The 18,551-nt window shown below is 38.1% G+C and overlaps 1 protein-coding gene across 2 annotated transcripts in view; it reads left to right on the top strand.

The window, feature by feature from the left end:
- megf11 (multiple EGF-like-domains 11) overlaps positions 1-18,551 on the top strand; it is an 81,144-nt gene that overhangs the window by 38,385 nt on the left and 24,208 nt on the right. For both annotated transcript variants that reach the window (XM_044357794.1, XM_044357793.1), the window contains exons 7-11: positions 7,773-8,019; positions 8,171-8,291; positions 9,588-9,724; positions 12,143-12,355; positions 12,843-13,017. In XM_044357794.1, the coding sequence (XP_044213729.1) occupies positions 7,773-8,019; positions 8,171-8,291; positions 9,588-9,724; positions 12,143-12,355; positions 12,843-13,017 (893 nt within the window). The remainder of the gene's footprint in view (positions 1-7,772; positions 8,020-8,170; positions 8,292-9,587; positions 9,725-12,142; positions 12,356-12,842; positions 13,018-18,551) is intronic.

The raw sequence follows: 18,551 nt of genomic DNA, 5'->3' as shown, positions 1-18,551 counted from the left end.
GATTCACCTCTGACTGCCTCTGCTTCCTCTGTTTGGAGAGCTTGTGTGTTCAGTGACACATAAAACACTTCTTTTACAGTTATATTAACAGTAAGCCACTATTGGTTTATGGGTCGGGTTGCAATTTGTGGGCCTCTGCTACTGGATAGAAATACTACTAAGTAAATAGAGGTGTGCTAATTAGTACCACAAATTTACAGGTGCAGCTTTCTCAGGTTTAGCACCTCATTTATGAGGACCTGCTACTTATGCAAATCAAGTCAGTCACAATTCTCTAATTAGGATACCTGAGGCAAAACAATAGCCCCCCACACTGCAGTCTTGCACTCAAAATCAAAGACAGTGCAGGTGAAAGAGCATGCTTGTGATTTTACGGCTGTAGCTGAGGACAAACAATGAAGGATTACCATGTCTCTAACTATCGTTTATCTCATCTTCATTTGATGTTTCAGTTCATTTTCTATTTTATCAGGCAATCTTGGGAAACCATAATTTTATCCTCTGACATTTCAAAGATGGTTATTATCAAACGGACCACTCTGTTTTAGATTTTGTATTCTTTTACTTGTGTATTACTGTCTCTGTTGTACATTTTAACAAATAATACACCAGAGGTGGTTTTCTTGGGGTAAGGGGACATACTTCTCCAAGTGTAGTTTCGTAAAACCTTATTGTGTCTTTGCAAAATCTAAAAACCTAATAAAAAAAACATTCTCATACATAGCTGAATTAGCACCACAGCAAACATTGATAAAATATTGCCCTGAGGATTCTTTGACTTTCTCATGATGCTGATGGGGGTGCCCCTATTGGATTTATATGACTGTACATCACTCCCCACTCTGTGACCGCACCCTTTCACATCGACTGCTGTTGCCCACTGACACATTCTACTTCATCCTAATTAGAATTAATAATTGAAAATAGGAAATCAATTTGTGCAAATTAAGTGTGGTAACAGTTGGTTTTATCGGGTTGACATTGTTTTTGGAGTGGCCACATGGTTGGCTGTGACTCCTGTTGTGTATATGTCTGGTGATGCAGTGGAATCGTGACTTTATTTATACTCCAGTCACTGTGCGTTGGTGTGTACTGTAGATAAACGTCCACCACTGCTCTGATTGCTTTTTTTTTGTTGTTGTCCTGTGGCAATAGAGCAAAGGGTTTGTTTTCTTCGGGACAGGGTGAAGGGTAAATTATTAATTGGAAGGGGCAGCAGGCTGTGTAACAATTTGCTGATCCAGAAGCTTTCATGAGCCGTGTCAAGTTCTGTTGAACAAGTGACTGGTTTACTATGCTGAGGCGAAAGCATCTTTCACAGTCTGCTTGTATTACCACACAACACAGCCAGCTTTATTAGAAAGAGAGGCTGTCCTTTTAAGTAGCATCATTCTTAAGTGCTTGTTTAGAATAACGTGAGATGACCTGGCCTTGTCGGTCTTGGTCAACTACTGGCTGTTAACCCTGTTAGAGCTGCGCTGCAGAGGAGCCGGCTGGCACCTGCAGGGCCCATATTGATCCAGCTTCACATCCTGAATAGAACTTGGACAAATGATCAGATCCTCTGTGGGATAAACAACCAAGCCAGACTTTTTAATCAGTAATGCATAGTCCTAAAAGAATTAAGTTATTCACTCATTAGTTTTGTGGTTCCAAATCGGCAACAGTCAGATCTTGTTATCCAGCTGTAAGGTGGTATCAAGAGGGAGTATATGGTGCATTATAGTGAACTGTCTGAGCAGCAAACTGTGTTCAGAGAGTCTGTGTTGTGTTGTGGGTTCAGCCCTGCGCAGCTCTTTCCCCCAGGGGTACGTGAACACACAGGGGCTCGGCTAAGATGAATTAGGGCAGGACAAACGACACGCCCAACAGCAGAAGCTGCAGCACGCTGTTATTCCAATTCAGCAGAACTACCCCCATGACTATTGGCAGTTTCTTCTGTATATTTAGAAATTCATTTGTCGAGCTCACTGGGATGTATCTAAACTGTTTACTTGTCGTGTTTGGATTTTCTGTGGACTAATAAATAACTATGTAATAGATGTCAGCAGGACATTGGGGGGTGGGGGGGGAGTGGGGCTTGTCTTGTAGTGTATTGGCAGCTTTTACAGCCACAAGTTTAACAAAGCTGAGAGACATTTATCACTCAATGCAAATTTACCACTTTACACAACAATCATCACTTTCCCTCTAGACCTTCGTACCAGTTCTGTCTGCTTTTCACTGTATTAGTCTGCGTCATTGAATCAGGGAGCTGTGATGAATAGCTGAATGTTGAGTCCGACTTTTATTGAATAACTCCTATTACAAATAGCTCATATTGACTGAAGAGGAGAATGTTGCACATTTTTGTGTCAGCTAACTTGTTGGCAGAATTGTTTCATTGTTCCTCTAAAAATGATAATTTTGAAATTTAAAATATCCAAAGAAAGCCTGTCTCTCCGTGCCATTTTAAATTGTTACTGGCCTGTATTAATCCTGGTCATGGAGTGTTATATGTAAAATTCATATCTGTCAAGGAACAAAGCTGGTCGTACAAAGCGCGATTCAGACAATATGAAGATCAGAGGTGCAGTCTTCTCATGAGGCAATGCAGGAGACTCATCAAGACAATGAGTCACGCTGCTTTGCTTTGCCACAAGCTCTGCTGAAGAGTAAGTGAGGAGTAAAAAGCTCTCAGGAGCCTGAGCGTTTTGCCTTCTAATGTTTTGTGTGAGTTAAGTTATTCCTCAAGTGTCAACAGTGTGTGTTAATAATTATGTGACAGTGGGTGACTCAGTCAGGCAGTGGGGAGTGAAGTTGGGCTGCTTGCCAAATATTCCAATAGCTATAATGTGATTTTCCCAGTTAAAGCTGGCAAAGAAAGCATGTGACTGTCTGTAACAACCACAGCTAGCAGCAAACATTTACAGCAGTCCAATCGTGATTGTAATTGAAGTTTGCATTTGCCCTGCGTCCAGCTGAATAAATGAAGTATAAAACTAGAATTTGAATGCAGAGTGTTTAAAGAGCTTGACTCAGGCCCTCATTTTGAATTTCACTTTGAGAAGCTTATGGCAGCTTTCTGTGGCACAGACTCCCTCTCATACAGAACAGTGACAAACATTTTGCTGAAGAGGCCAAGTTCAGGAGAACTTCTGAATGAAGTCGGCTGCTGAAAGCTGTTTGGTGTTAATCCTGTTGCAGCCAGCCCCTGATGATGCAGACTCTTGAGCACACTTCAAAGCTCAGCACCACCACGATGTCTCTCTCAGCCCATTCTTTGGACATCACCTTCCAAAGTTTACTATCTGCTCGTACCCCTCAATGTGATCTGTTTTGTTCCAGCCAAGGGGATTATACCCAGCACCTTGGGATTGGACCTTTCCCTGTGTGTGAGGTTACCCACATTCCAACTGTTATGCATTATGAGCTCTGACAGTCCAACCTGGCTAGTGTATGTGTCCTCTGTTTACACTCACTGACCTAGGCCAGACCAGTTAATGGGTTGGATGGCAATTCTCTAGTTTCAGACTTGTGTGTGGGATTCGTTGCCTACACACCACAACCCACATGGTGTCCTTATCACCTCACACAATTTAGCTGTACTCTTTAGAAGCCAAAGTGTTCATGCTACATGCTACTTCCTTCTGCTGTTTCTCTCTGCTTTTGCCCGCAGCTCATCATGAAGTCTGACTCCTTAATCACAGTTAAATACTGTCAGAGCTGCAAAGTGAGAGACTAGTGGGTAAAGTTTGAGAACCTCTGTGTAGGAGAGAGACAGCGAGATAATGGGCTTTGCTCTCAATGTGCTGAGGCCTCTAACTGCAAGCTAAAGATGGTTTAAAACTTCAAATGGTAACATTTGTTGAGCTCCTAAGCACCAGAAAAGTCTGCAAATTAAGTGCTGGATAGATTTTAGTTTATTTCTGTTTTTCTCTTCTGCTTTAGGTGTTTTTTTACTGACATAGTATTTTCAGTTATACATGTAAGAATAAAAAAAAAAGTACTCTGTGTTAATGTGGTCAAGGTTTGCAGCTGAGACCTGAGGTGTTGATTCCTCTAGTTATATAGGTAGTGCCTGTTTTTGTGCTGTGCTGAGGGAGCTCTGTTGAGCAGAGGAAGCTCTGATAAGTGCTTATAGACTGCTAAACGAAGTTGCAGCTAAACTGCTCATCCATTACACGGGCCGCCCGCACACACCTCAGCTTTAATGTGCCAGGGTCGTTTGCGTGGCAGCAGCTCAACCTTCAGGGAACTCATTCATGCCAGACTGGGGGCCAGGAACAGATTAGATCAAATCAGTGGGAGCCCTGTAATGTGGCCTCTAGCCTGTCCGAGCGCAGAAGCAATACAGCACTAGCCCAGTGTTTCAGGACCCCCTTCGGGGCAGACCTGTCTGTATCAGCAAAGGGCTGATCATCTTCCTGCTGCGTACCTGGAAAAACAGGCTTCAGTGCCGACCATGAAACAGGGTTCATTAAGCTCCCACTCTGGCTGATCACAGCTCTGGCAAAGCGAGCAAAGAGGGGGCGTAGTGTCTTTACATTTACGACTGAGACTGCGATGATGTGAGAATCAATAGTGGAATATCAACACCGTCCTGGCTGCTGCGCCGGCCTGGGTCTCAAGCTGGGCTTTTATGTGAGGCAATACAGGCGCTGCTGATGGAGAGACATAAGGCCTTACCCATCACTTAAATCACCACTCTTCACAAGAACAATTACCCTGGTGAGAGTGAAGACAGCCTACAACCCCAGCTCAGTGCCGATTGTTCTTCACATAAAAACTGGTTGTTCATTTAACCTTGAAAGATTAGCTATTTGCTTGCAGTTTGTGGGGCGTATTGAGTTTTTCTAAACAGACCCATCCCTTGTAGAATGTGGGAATTGCTTGTTTTACATCATTCCCTCAGGTGCCACTCAGTAATGTCACTGGGCTATTTACATTAACCCATGTAAAGCAGCTAGGTTGTATAACCTAACCAATTTTCCTGAGTGCCAATATTACAATACAGCTGGGAGAACTCATTTTGATGTTCATCGTTACTGAGGGATGACAGCTCTGGGGTATTTGCACATTCATCACAGGGGATGAACATAGTCTCATCCAGGTGTTATTCCATCAAATTGAACCTTTCTGCTCTATTACTCAAAGTTCAATACAATTAGTCAGTTAATTGTAAATTTAGCAAAGTTTGAAAAGTGAGAGTTACAGCAGTTGGTTGTGGTTTCTCTGTCTCCAGTAACTCGACAGGTTTTTTTTTGCCCACTGGCCATTTGTGACAGCTGACTGCTGAAATTACACCTGAAAAAGGTGTTAAAAGATACAAGTCACAAACTGTTATATATGAAAAATCCTTGTGTTCTTAATCTTCACGTCGTCTCTTGCTCTTCTCTCTAGTCACTTAGAGGTGTGAACAGCTTGCACATTTGCTTCTCTTTTTGCAGATTATTGTCAGGGTGTGATTAATAAGACTTTCCTCTACAATGGTTGTGGTATGTCAACATCACATAAGTTATACTCAGTCTGGTATATTTCCTCACTAATCTTAAGTAACAGAAGTCTGTTCTGCACCTGTTTGATCATTTCATTTGACTTCTTAGTTACGCTTTGTTATGTCACTCTAGTACCAGGAGGAAGTACCAGGAATTGAAAACACTTTAAACCTGCATAAATACATATTTTTCATATTATTGAATCAAAGACTTAGATTTGAAAGAGGGCTGCTTGAGTTGTCACTCAACCCTGCAGCTTCAGCTTATTGTTTTACCAGTATATGGTTCAGTCTGAGTTGCTCTCATCCAGGTACTTCTTGTATTGCTCTGGCAGCCTTTTCCAGCAAACAACCACTGATTGACCTGCTGTATGCTACCTAATTAGCATCAAATGGCTACCAAAGTTAGCAACTGGTGAACACAGTGAGTAGAGCACCCAAAAGACCCAAAGTTTGTGAAGACCAATACAAAGCTAAAAGGAGAGTGGACATTTGGACTTAAATTTGTCAGGTGATAAGAAAAACGACTCCAAATGAATGCTAATATTGCGTCTTGTCTGCAGTAGGTATGCTAACTTGTTTGCAAACATGCAAGCCAGCTTTACAAGCCAAGATTTTGTTTTCTTTCCTCTAGTGGTACAAGTTATTTAATGCATCTTTAATAATAATAAAGTAAAGACACCACAGCTGCAACCAAGTCGATAATTATGCTGTTAGGGTTAACTAAGTCTTTCTTAACGTTAGCTAAGTCTTTCTGGAAGATAATGCAAGAAATCATTTCTGTTGGCAACTTTCCAAGCTGGACATTGCCATTTCTAAAAATTAGGAAATTTAAGACTTAATTATTGTCAACCTTAGAGATATAGCAGAGTTGCAGTATGTATCACAGTAAAGGGTGATTTGTTGTTTCTGTTGATACAACATACAGTATAGACCATACTGTTTATAAAAAATCTATATCAAATCTTTCAAGAAAGGAGAGTAAATCAACATGTACTGTATGTGTGAATCTCTCATTTTTCACATATATTTATTGACTCATCTGAAAGACTAATGTTTTTCATGATGTTACCTTGATTGATCACCCTGTCTGGAAACCAACAGAGCTCTCTGTACAGTGTATTCTCAGCTTTCTTTAGTCACTTGTCTGGGACATAAACAGGTTTGGTTACAGCTTGATTAATGTTTTGGGAGGCTCATATTGATAGGAGATATGAATTTTGTTCTGCTGGGTTGCTGGCTTTATATTTGTCTCACGGAGACTTTGCACATACCAGACGTGTGAAACAGCTAGGCTCTGTAGTCACCACACACTGTCTCATTTTGATTTCTGGCTCAGGTCCTTTCTGTCTGGAGTTTGCATGTTCTTTCTGTTTGTGTGTGTCCATAACTGTGAATGTGCGCAAGTTATTGTCTGATATTGTTAGCTCTGTGATGGAAAGCAATCTGTTGAGGTTGTTCCTCTACTTTGTGCTCAGGGCATGCTTGGATACACTCCTGCTCCCTATGACCCCGAGCAGGGGAGAAGACAGTGAATGAATTTAAAGGAAAAGGCTGCAATATTCTATATTTTTGTTGCTGCAAATCCCATGAAGAGACCAAAAATGTGTTAATATGTCTACCAATACTTTTGAACTTCCTTATCCTGTCTGTTGCACTCAGCCCCAAGCCTACTTGTTCCTGCTGAAGACTATATCTTTAAAACAGGCAATGAATATGCAGTTTCATTTTTTTAAAGGATAAATAATTTCATAGAACAGCTTGGCACTGTAATTTTTAGCAGTACTCAAACAGGAGAAAAGTGAATTTTTGTTGCGTTATTGAATATTTACAGCAGCAGGACAGTGTATATTCTCATGTTCAAGAACATAAAACCCAGTGCAATGATGTGTATTCAATCATTTTTGGAAAAATGTAGAATATAACCTTATCCTTTAAGCTAGAATGCATATAAAATCAAAATTGTGATATTTTATTGAGTTGATAGGACATGAATAATATAGGTGTGAACTGAAGATGAATGTTAAAAATATCAAGCTTATGGAGCACTGTAAGAAAGCAGTTTTCATACTAGAAAATTATGGATGCAATAAGTAATTAGTTGTAAGAAGTAATTTTCTGGAACATTTACTATTTATTATTAACGATTACATGTACTAGAGAAATTCAATTTGATTATTTTCTTGCATTTACTCGACCTATGATTTCAGATGTTTTCAAGGGTAAATGCTAGTGCATATTCTCTTGCGTTTTATTACCCTGCTCTGTCTGATGCCACCTCTGTCTGTGCCTGCAGGATGTGAGAGTGACTACTGGGGACCTCATTGCAGTAATCGGTGCCAGTGCCAAAATGGGGCTAAGTGTAACCCCATCACAGGTGCCTGTGTCTGCACTGATGGGTACCAGGGATGGCGTTGTGAGGAGCCCTGTGAGTATGGTTACTATGGCAAGGCATGCCAACTACCCTGCCAGTGTCTCAATGGTGCCACCTGCAACCACGAAACAGGAGAGTGCATCTGTGCACCGGGGTACACTGGGGCTTTGTGAGTACCAGTAACATACTTATTCTTTTTGCTACCGTCTTTGAACAAATGTCTATGTGCCTTTTCTTGATTGCCTGAGTGTTCTTTGTTGATGCAAAGGACTGCAGGCAAACACAGGTTATATGTCTGAGACATTTGATTGTTGTGACAGCTGTGGAGAGCGTTGCCCCTTCGGTAGTCACGGATCTCAGTGTGATCAGCGCTGCCCCTGTCAGAATGGAGGGACCTGCCACCACATCACTGGAGATTGTTCCTGCCCTGCTGGATGGACGGTAGGTCACTCGAGTAAAGGTGGGAATGCAATGATGAAAGAAAGGCCTGAGAGAAGAAAACGGCGTTCTGGAAGAAAACATTTTGTTCTCTAATGTAGTCTTTACAGGTCAGACTGACATGTTGAGAACAGAGAGTCTAGGATCAATATGCTGTGTTCAATTATAAATGAGAACGTGGGATTCTCTCTACTCCCCTGCAAGAAATAAATAAATAAATTGGAGTTCAAAAAGCAATGTCAAGTGAACATGGCCACCCACACAGTCAACAATAAAATGTGTTACGTTAGGGATGTCCCTGTCGACTAGTGGCTTAGGGCACATCATGGAATCAAAACATCAGCTGTTTGAATCCACATTGGGACCTCACTTGCATGTCATGTTAATTGCTTCCCACATTTCCTGTCTGCCTCTACTGTCAACCTATAAAATAAAGGCAACAGTGCCAAAACTAATTTTTTTTAGAAAGAGTTAATTTAACAGGATTGTACACTTTTTAAAAGCACTCCACCGACATTCCTTTAAATTTTAGGTGGATGTTTGGAGAAAATCTTTTATGATGGTATAAGTAATTTGATATTACAATACTCATGTGTATTACAGTATATAAAATACAGTATAGTATATAATATAATAAAATAATAATGTTATAAATAATATGTTGTTGTTGAAATACAGCGGAGAAACTGATTGCATATGAAATATGTGGATGGGAATGTTTTCAGCTAATCTAGTGAATTAAATACCTCTGTATTAAATACAAATTGAGATACCTCATCACACTGATTTAAATATCATATCAAAATCAAATTTTTCTGTACAGACTTCCTGCTCATTGATTTGCAACACTGCCCAGAATTTCGTAAAACAGATATTAAAGGGAAAGATACCATGGTATAAACAGTATGGCAAAATCTCTGTGGGTAGTATATAGAGTATATATTGTCATATTGTCCTATTTTAAATCAATACATGCCATTACAGTAATGATAATTGCTTCTAGCGCTGGTCTCTCTGTGTTATTCGCACCATGACATTAAGTCAGTTGATGACTTTCCATGTTAAAATAAACTCAGTGTTAGTTTGAGTGAAATATCTTTAAGTCTTTCTGAAGATAAAGAGTGAAAAAAGTGTGTCAAAAGAAAAACTGTCCTGTTTTCAGAAGTGTCGTCAGTGGGTCATTTAGGTCCGAATTGTCCAAACATCAATAAAACAACAGTGTAAGAGTTTAGTCTCAGTTATTTCAGTCCTGGCGAGGCTCAGTCCTGAACGAAGTTCTGTGCTGGCTCTTTTTCACAGGGTTCAGTTTGTGCCCAGCCATGCCCTCTTGGCAAGTACGGCATCAACTGCAGCAAGGACTGTTCCTGTCGTAATGGTGGACTGTGCGACCACATCACTGGGCAGTGCCAGTGCGCTGCTGGCTTCAGTGGACGCAGGTACGCAGCTGACACACCTGGCAGACAGACTGCTCAATTATTATGCACAAAAACCTTTTGTAAAGTACTCTGTGCAAACTTTTGTAATCCTACTTTGAAAATAGGTCAGACAATGGCATGATTTATTGATATTAGTATTTAATGCAAAGGGATGGTTTCATGCCGACAGTTACACATTAAACAGTCACTCATTGACCTATTCTCTTTGTTGACTTCCAAATGAGGCACAAACCTGGCTGTTCTTTTAAAAGAGAAAGGAAATGCCAGAACAGTCTCATGCTCAAGAGAAATAAGCATTTATAAATGCCCATTAGTCCATTTGAAGGTGGATTGGAAGCTTTTAATAGGGGTTTATGTTTAATTAATATCGTACTTCATACTGACCAGCAAGGTTTCATGTCTCCAGCCTTCATCCTCCTCCACTCCCTCCAGTCTGTCCATTGATCTCACCATGAGCTACATGCTGTTTGGATTCTGCTCATTAATTATAAGTAATGGTTTATATTAAGGTCTCATTGACTTCCACAGATCTTTTTAGTTCCCCATGCCTGGCAGTGCAGCCCAGAGCAGCCTGGGTTTATTAGTTCAGCTAAAGCAATTGTCTCTTGGATGGAAACACTTCCTCGACAAGACCTTTCCTTTACTTTATTATTTTGCAAAATTGCCCTCATTCATTTTGTCAGTGGCAGGTGAATTAACCTGCCAGGAATAATCTGAGTTTGTGTTAGCTCCCACCCTCTCCTGTCTAGTATAATAATACCATTGTCCCCTGATGAAACTAAAGTCAGGGTAATTTAAACATGAAACATAACTTTCCCATTTTATAATGTAATTGAGCTATTTGTAATAGCTTTGTTATGCTCTTGAGATTGATACTCCGCCAGGATTGTATAGTTAAGTCAGTATATTTAAGTGAAGAAAACAATCCATTTTCTGATCTACTCTAGTGCTTCATGTGGAGAAACTCCTTAGCAATTCTAATTTCTGTGGTTGATTATGATTACAAAGTCTTGTCCAAGCCCTGCAGGGATACTGAAGTCCTGACTGCTTACAGCGTGGGTCTGCTTTTAGGGCTTCTCTGTCATGTATTGTTTAAGATTTGGTCTTGTCAGCCTGGGATTTTTGAAAATTAAAGTAAAATTAAATATTCATTATTTAAATGTTGAAATATAGAAAAGATTATTAATAAGATAACCTTTTTGTCTATATTAGAGTAATAGCTGAAGAGTTTCATTGCAAAATAAAATTGCCACTATTTTCAGATACCCACACAAACCTTATTTGTAGGAAATCATTGTTGGCATAAAAGTGTGCAACAGGTTCAATATTTGAGTAATTATTAGTCATTCTAACACCTTTCCTTTCAAAAACTTCCTTTCTGCATTTTTAACACTGACTGAGAATTTCAGGAAGAAAAATTTAGCCAAAGTGGATATTTATCATTTTCCTAGTAAACAGTTGAAATAAATAAACATTATTATTTCCATAATTAATATAAAATGCATTTATTATTAGTCCTCCATCATGTAGGTAAACAACATTAACCCTCATCCTACCAACATATTTAACCAGTACCGTACAAGGACTGCCGACTGGGGACCCCAAGAATAAACTACTGTAAGAAACAACCAATATAGCAAAATGTTAACTTATTTATTCTCAAAACATTATTCGTTATGTAATTAATGTCATCTGAAAAAAACAGATTATTATTATTTTGGGAAAGTCACAGTTAATTTGTATATTGTATATAAATATATAATTTTCTTTAGTACAAATTGCAGCTTTTATCCCAAGAACAATCTTACCACAAAGCCTTCAAAATGACTGACAGAGTGCCCCTACCCCCCTGATAGTGTGTGATACTTTCAATTAGGACCCATGGCAAACATGAACTCAATAAATAGTTCCACCTATTAAAACTACATAGGTGGAATTGGGTGCTTTTTACTCGGGTCCCCCCGGTCTATTTTTTTAACAAACTCTAATTAAAACAGAAACAGAAAACAATGATATGAAGTCATTAGGAACAAATTGATTGAGAAAGTCATGAAAAATTGGAATGATAGAATAAAGCACCTGTGAGATATGACAAAAAGTATACATCTGGGGTCTGTGGGTACCCCAGTCGGTAGGATTAAGGTTAAAACAACTTTGTTCTAGGCTAGCAACTTGCAGTTATTTTAATCTTTTATTAATTAATTATGAGTTTCCCAGAGTCCAAGGTCATGTCTTTAAATGAAAAGTTTGGGAAAATCAAATATATTTAATTTATGGTAATATAAAGCAGCGAAAAACAGCAAATCTTCACATTTGAGAAGCTGACACCAGTGCAAGTTTGTAATTTTTGCTTGACAAATTACTTTTTTGGATCGCAAAGTTAAAAGTCAGTGTCCTTGCTCTGCAAATTTCCTCCAGGTGTCAGGATGACTGTCCTGTGGGCACCTATGGTCCGCAGTGTAACCAGAGGTGTGAGTGTCAGAATGGAGCCAAGTGTCACCATATAAATGGCGCCTGTCTGTGTGAAACAGGGTTTAAAGGGCCTAATTGCCAAGAGAGATTCTGTCCCCCAGGCCTCTATGGCCTCATCTGTGACAAATACTGCCCCTGTAATACCACCAACACTGTGAGGTAAGTGAGACATCTGTGCAAGCCCACACACAGCTTCCTTCTGACCAAGCCCTGAAGTGAAGCCCCTGTAGCTCAATATGAATAAAGACTTCTTCCAACTCAGCTTTGTGCACCCTTCAGCTCTAAGCCAGCACTCATTCTGAAGTCTGAACACCTCTTAGCCATGTCATCCAGTTAGCTTTTAATCGCGACCTTTGCTTCATTCATAATTTCTCAGCAGCATTCATAGTTAATGCAATGTTAATGCTCTGATTCCGGCTGGAGTTGGGCACCGACCATAGAAGTCATTACAGAATGAAGGAGAAAAGGGACACCTCATCTATCTGAAACAAGCACGTAGACACATAGATGGATGAATTGCTGTTGGCGCAGACTTCACACTTTGACCCTGCTCAGGAATGAAGTGTTGATCGTCTCACAGCTGAAACCTCGCCTCACTCTTTTTCTTTCTGTTGTTATCCCATCTTTGTTTCTCATTATGTTGTAGCTGCCACCCACTTTCTGGAGAGTGTGCCTGCTCAGCAGGATGGACAGGGCTTTACTGTAATGAGACCTGCCCGTCTGGATACTATGGAGAGGGATGCATGCTGCCTTGCAGCTGTGCCAACGGAGCTGACTGCCATCCTGTCTCAGGTGCCTGTATATGTGCCCATGGATTCATGGTGAGTATTGTGTTCCTTCACTGCTATGTAATTGTACTGACTTAGTGGCTACTGTCATGGTAATGCTATTTTATTGTTATTTTATATGTTATTTATTTAATTTGTATTTGACCCTTATTCGATCACAAGGTCTCATAAAATCTAAATGTCTTTTTCGGGAGCACCAGAATGCCAAAATGGCAGCACAATTATGTTACACAAACAAGCACCTAGCCAACATTAACGAGGAGAAGAAGAAGAAAAAAGAAAGGAAGAAATTAGGAAGAAAAGGAAAACTAAAAATGCATCGAATCGATTGTAAAACAAAAAATGATAAAAAGAAAAAAAGGACATAAAACAGATTTAAAAACCCCAGAATCAGTCCTTAAAATATCCATGACTTTTAAATAATTCAACATGTTGACTCTTTATTCTCTATTTAATCACAGCTGTAATTATGGAATGTCAACTTTTAATTATGCTATTGGTTACATTAATTTTTCATAAAACTGTTATAGGTTAATTGTCAATTTAACCTTGCTCTTTGTAGTCTTTGTTATACTTAAGAAAACCAGTAGCCCCACTTAATAATAATAATAATGATATAAGGAGATCCAAGGAAGTGTATCAGTAACGGACTCACACCACATACTGTGAAATAGTTCATCCTTTTGCTGTATGAGCTTTACTTAGTAAAGGTTATAGCTTTGATTTATATTTCATGTTATTTGTGGCTATGGTAAAATATTTGTGTCATTGAGGTGGTAATGCGCTGGAAGTGGTCCCAGTATTCCTTTAGAGGCTTTTTTACACAGGCAGGCTGAAGCAAGGTGAGACATTTTATTATTGCCTTATTATGGATGTGCTCTATTGCACCACAAGAAAAACCCCTTGCTTAATGATTCATTCTCTCGCACAAGCTGCTGCAGACATTAATAATCAGTCGTATGTGGTTTGTAGTGACTTTTACAAATGTGCTTGATATGCCTTAACTTGTAGTATCAGAGAGACTGGGGAAAAAGCAAGCTTGGATCTATAGATGGGTGACAAATTAAAGGAAAAACATGAATAAATGAGTGAAGAAACTTAACCAATGCTTCCACACAGGTGCACTGCATGGTATAATTAAGAAATTAACATCCAGTCATGCTCTGTGGCATGTGTAAAAATGCTAAGCAGGTCCAGTTGATTCTGATTTTGTTTCAAGATGGCAAGAGGAAAAGATCTAAGTGACTTTGAAAGAGGGTTCATTGTTGGGGCACGGATGACAGGAACTTCAGTCACAAAGGCTGCTCAACTGGCTGGTGTTTCAACACTAGAACAGTGACTAAAGTGACATCTGCATTTAGATCTACGGGAAAGACATCAGGAAACAGGGTTGGAAATTGTGGTTGACAGCACACATTTAATGACCCTGATGCTCGTGCATTAGTGCGATATGTAAAGAAAAACAGAAGAGCAACTCTTTCTCAGGTGACTGAGAATATCAATGCAGGATGTGATCAGACCGCGTCAGCAAGAACAGTCTGTCAACAGTTACATAGAGAGGGGTGTTTCACAAACATAAAGACAAAACACATGAAGGAAATATAAAAGAGTGTGAGGGTTTGTTAGAAAACCTGCAATGGCTTGTATGAAAACCACACCCAAAAGTCATACTAAAGGTAAAATATAAATGTACAAAATCACCAATACATTTTGAATATTACTGTTTAAAACTTGCACTATAAAAGAGTTACTAAGAGTGATCATCATTGTTCCAAATGTTTTTGACAGCAGGGCATTTCTAAGTCTCTTTTTGTACATAGGCAATGACACAAAGGAATCCATTAAATGTACATTTTCATTCCACAAGGAAACTCCACAATATTTGATAGAAAACTGACTATGTGATGTTTTATATAAAGGAAGATGAAGATTATTAGCCTGTCTAATTGAGTAATTGTAAAATTGTGAATTATTAATGAAATAATATCTAAAACTGTATTTAGATCTGAATTCTTATATCTCACTTTAAAGACAAATGTGCAGATGTGAAGAATGTTAATATCAAAAATAGTCAATAATTGCAGTTAAAAGAAAGAGGTGCACTTGGTACAACAGCTTTGGAAAAAGTTGCTAATCTAATAAATTGTTTCCGCAGCAGCATTATTTTGTATAGATCAGTTGGAAAAGTAGTTGCCCACACAATATTACAGTATGTTTAATATGGTTAGATTAAACTATAATTTAATCTATCTATATTAAACATGTTCTCTCCAGGAGAGTTTATCATCAATCAAATGCCTAAAAAACATGTTGGGGAAACTTTGATTATTTCTTCATTATCAATATGAAGTTTAATTTGCTCACTGTCACATTTCTTATTTCCTGTAAATAACATGAAATTAGACTTTTTGACATTTGATAACAACTTATTTGTTTGAAACCATATTAAGTAATGGAGAAGATTTAGTTGATTTAGTTGATTGATTTGATGATTTGATTCTCTAATGATTGATGAGTTGTTAAATCTCTATTTGAGACAAAAAGATAAAGATAAAAAATAATAAAGGTCCTAATATGGATCCTTATGGTACACCATAATGCATCACATTTCTTTTTGACTCATGACCATTAATAAAAGTAGTTTTCTATTAAGAACACAGTTACTGAGCTACTTATAAACATTACCATGAAAGCCATATCTATAAATGTTTGAAAGCAAAATAGCAAGGTTAACAGTGTCAAATGCTTTTGAAAGGTCTAAAAATATAACTATCACATACTCATCAGTTAAGTTCTAAAAATCCAAACTGATGATAGTACAGAATATTGTATGAGTTCAAGTGTTCTTTGTTCTTTGATTCCTTTATACACTAGTTTATACTACTAGTAAAATCTTGGCAACATTGAAATTGGACGATAGTTTGTAAAGGATCCTGGATCACCTGTTTTAAATAGTGGAATAACTTTGGCCATTTTTAGGTCAGAAGGTATGATGCCAGTTTCCATGGATAATGCAAAAATGAATGTTAAAGGCTCAATGATAGACTGATAGGTGACTTCTTTGATTAGGGAGGTGCAAATTCCATCATGACCCAGAGCTGATTTTTAAATTCTAATATAATATCATTCACCTCCTTAAAGTCAGGCAGATCAAAATTACTAAAAGATGGGAAAGAACCCTTTATATAATCTAATGGATTAACTTTTGTATCAGCTATCTTTTTGACAAGAGATACATCAACACTTGAAAAGAAATCACTGAACCTGCAAGCTATATCAAAAAGATCAGTGGAAGTCTGTAAAGTTTGAAGGATATTGTGAGGAGGCTTTCTTTGAAGTGGTTGATTAATAATTTTCCATGTAGCCTTGATATTGCTTTCAGATTTTGTAAACTGGTCACTGAAGAACCTTTTCTTTGCTGCTCTAAGGATAATGTATTTGTTTTTGTACAATGTAACTGTTGGTGTAAGAGTTAGCGATGAAATATATTTTCTGTAAAGTTTGTTTTTGATTATGGTGAAATTTTTCAATTCAGCAGTAAACCAAGGATTATGATTTTTTCTCTCATTATCAACAGAATGAATAACCGATGGAAAAACTCTCTCCAACATTTCTTTAAATTTTGATTTTTTGCTTGGATTGAAATTTCTATAATTGACTACAGAGTTATCGTTTTTTTTCTTGTGACCATCTAGCAAGACAATTTGAAATGATCTAGTATATCTGTGTAGAGAATTCCTGATTTTGTTTCGTAGTTAGAGTTATTATCAATAATAGTTAAATAATATACTATCAATTAGTGTAGCAGATTTGTCAGTTACCCTGGTAGGTTTGCTAATAGTGGGATAAAAATAACTTGCATATAAATCTATAAAATCTCCTGTTGGAGAATGAGTTTCACTTTTAAAAAGTTAATATTGAAGTCCCTGATGTCGCTTATTGATAAGCCCCAAAGTTTTAATGAGACTGTTATTAAAACAAGTAATGTCAGTGTCTGGTGGTTGATAAATACTACCTATGACCACATTTTTTTTATTTTTGTTAGACAAGATTTCAGTGAAAACTGATTCAATCTCCATTTCATCAGAATGTAGAAAAAGGTCATGTCGATTAACAAATTTAAAACTTTGATGTACAAAAGACTGAAACTCCTCCTCCAGACCTGGACTGTCAGATGAAGTGAGTAGAGTTATAGGATGGCAGTTCATAAAGGCCTAGTCCTTTAGATTCTTTGGCAAGCCATGTTTCAGTAAAAACAATTACAGAAAAGTCATTATTTAAGAAGGATAAATATTGTACGAGTGGATTATAATGTTTAGTGAGACTGCGAATAGTTAAGTGCAAAACCGAAAATATTTTACATTCAACCAGAAAGGAATCCATGAAGCAGTTGAATTGGAATTCCTTGTAGTAGTCACAGGAGTAGGAAATGTTAGTAGCTGAAAAGAAGTGAAGTGAAAATCTGTATCATGACAAACATTTTCATCTCTGTTAAGTTCAAATAGATTGAATAACATACTGTCATCAACTGTAAACCTATGTTTAGTGATAAGATTGTCAGACAACAATACAACAATACATACAATACGAGAATTTTTTGATCATTAAGTAAATAGAAAGGAAAAACTGAGGCAGAATTATCACAGATCCTTGATGTCCAAATACAAAATTTTAGGAACAGGTGTACATTTCAAATGAAACCCATTTTTACAAAGAGAACAGTGAATACCTGAACCATTTTGAATATTTCATTTTCTGACTCATGTAATATTTATAGGTAACTGTTATAAACAAAAAGCATATAAAATAGTTTCTTAGTTGCACTCAATCTAATCTGTAGGGGAATCACTTCCCTATTCATTAGGTGTTTTAGAGGGACAGTGAGTAACTCACTTATTATATCTCAGATAAGAAATATCCCCTCTTTTTCTGGCTTCTTTCATTGCTGGAATCAATTTCTTGCATTTCTGTCAAACAGATTCTGAGTAGTCTTCATAATCATAAACTTCTCATGCATGGCCAATCTCAGGAATTCCTTCAAAGATCAAATTGTTGCAGTGAGACTGATTTTCCAAGTAATCAACTTTACCATTCATGTTGTCAAGGCTTGAGCTGACTGTTTTGATGTCATTGTTCAGCTTGCAGGGTTGCAGTGCATAAACCCCTCATTACAAATATGAATGCACATTTGAGAGTTCAGTGGTGCAAAAACCATATGCACTGGTCTACAGAGATGTGGAAAAAGTGATATGGTCAGATGAATCATCCTTCACCATATTCTCGACAAGGGGTCGTGTGCGTGTGTGGCGCACACAAAGAGGACGGTACAGGCTTGAATGCTTGACTCCTACAGTGAGGAGATCTGGTGGCTCTGTTATGCTGGGGGGCATTTTGCTGGTATGGTTTTGGTTCACTTGTCCCCTTAGAGAGAAGGGTCACTGCAAATAAACACAAAGTTGTTCTGAGTGATCACCTTTATCCTATGATGAAACATTTCTATCCTGATAGGAGTGGTCTTTTACAGGATGAAAATACCCCAATTTGTACGGCACGAGTGGTCACTGAAT

The sequence above is a fragment of the Thunnus albacares genome, chromosome 7 (assembly GCF_914725855.1).
Source record: "Thunnus albacares chromosome 7, fThuAlb1.1, whole genome shotgun sequence".
NCBI lineage: Eukaryota > Metazoa > Chordata > Actinopteri > Scombriformes > Scombridae > Thunnus > Thunnus albacares.
This window is presented reverse-complemented; position numbering and strand designations above follow the sequence as displayed.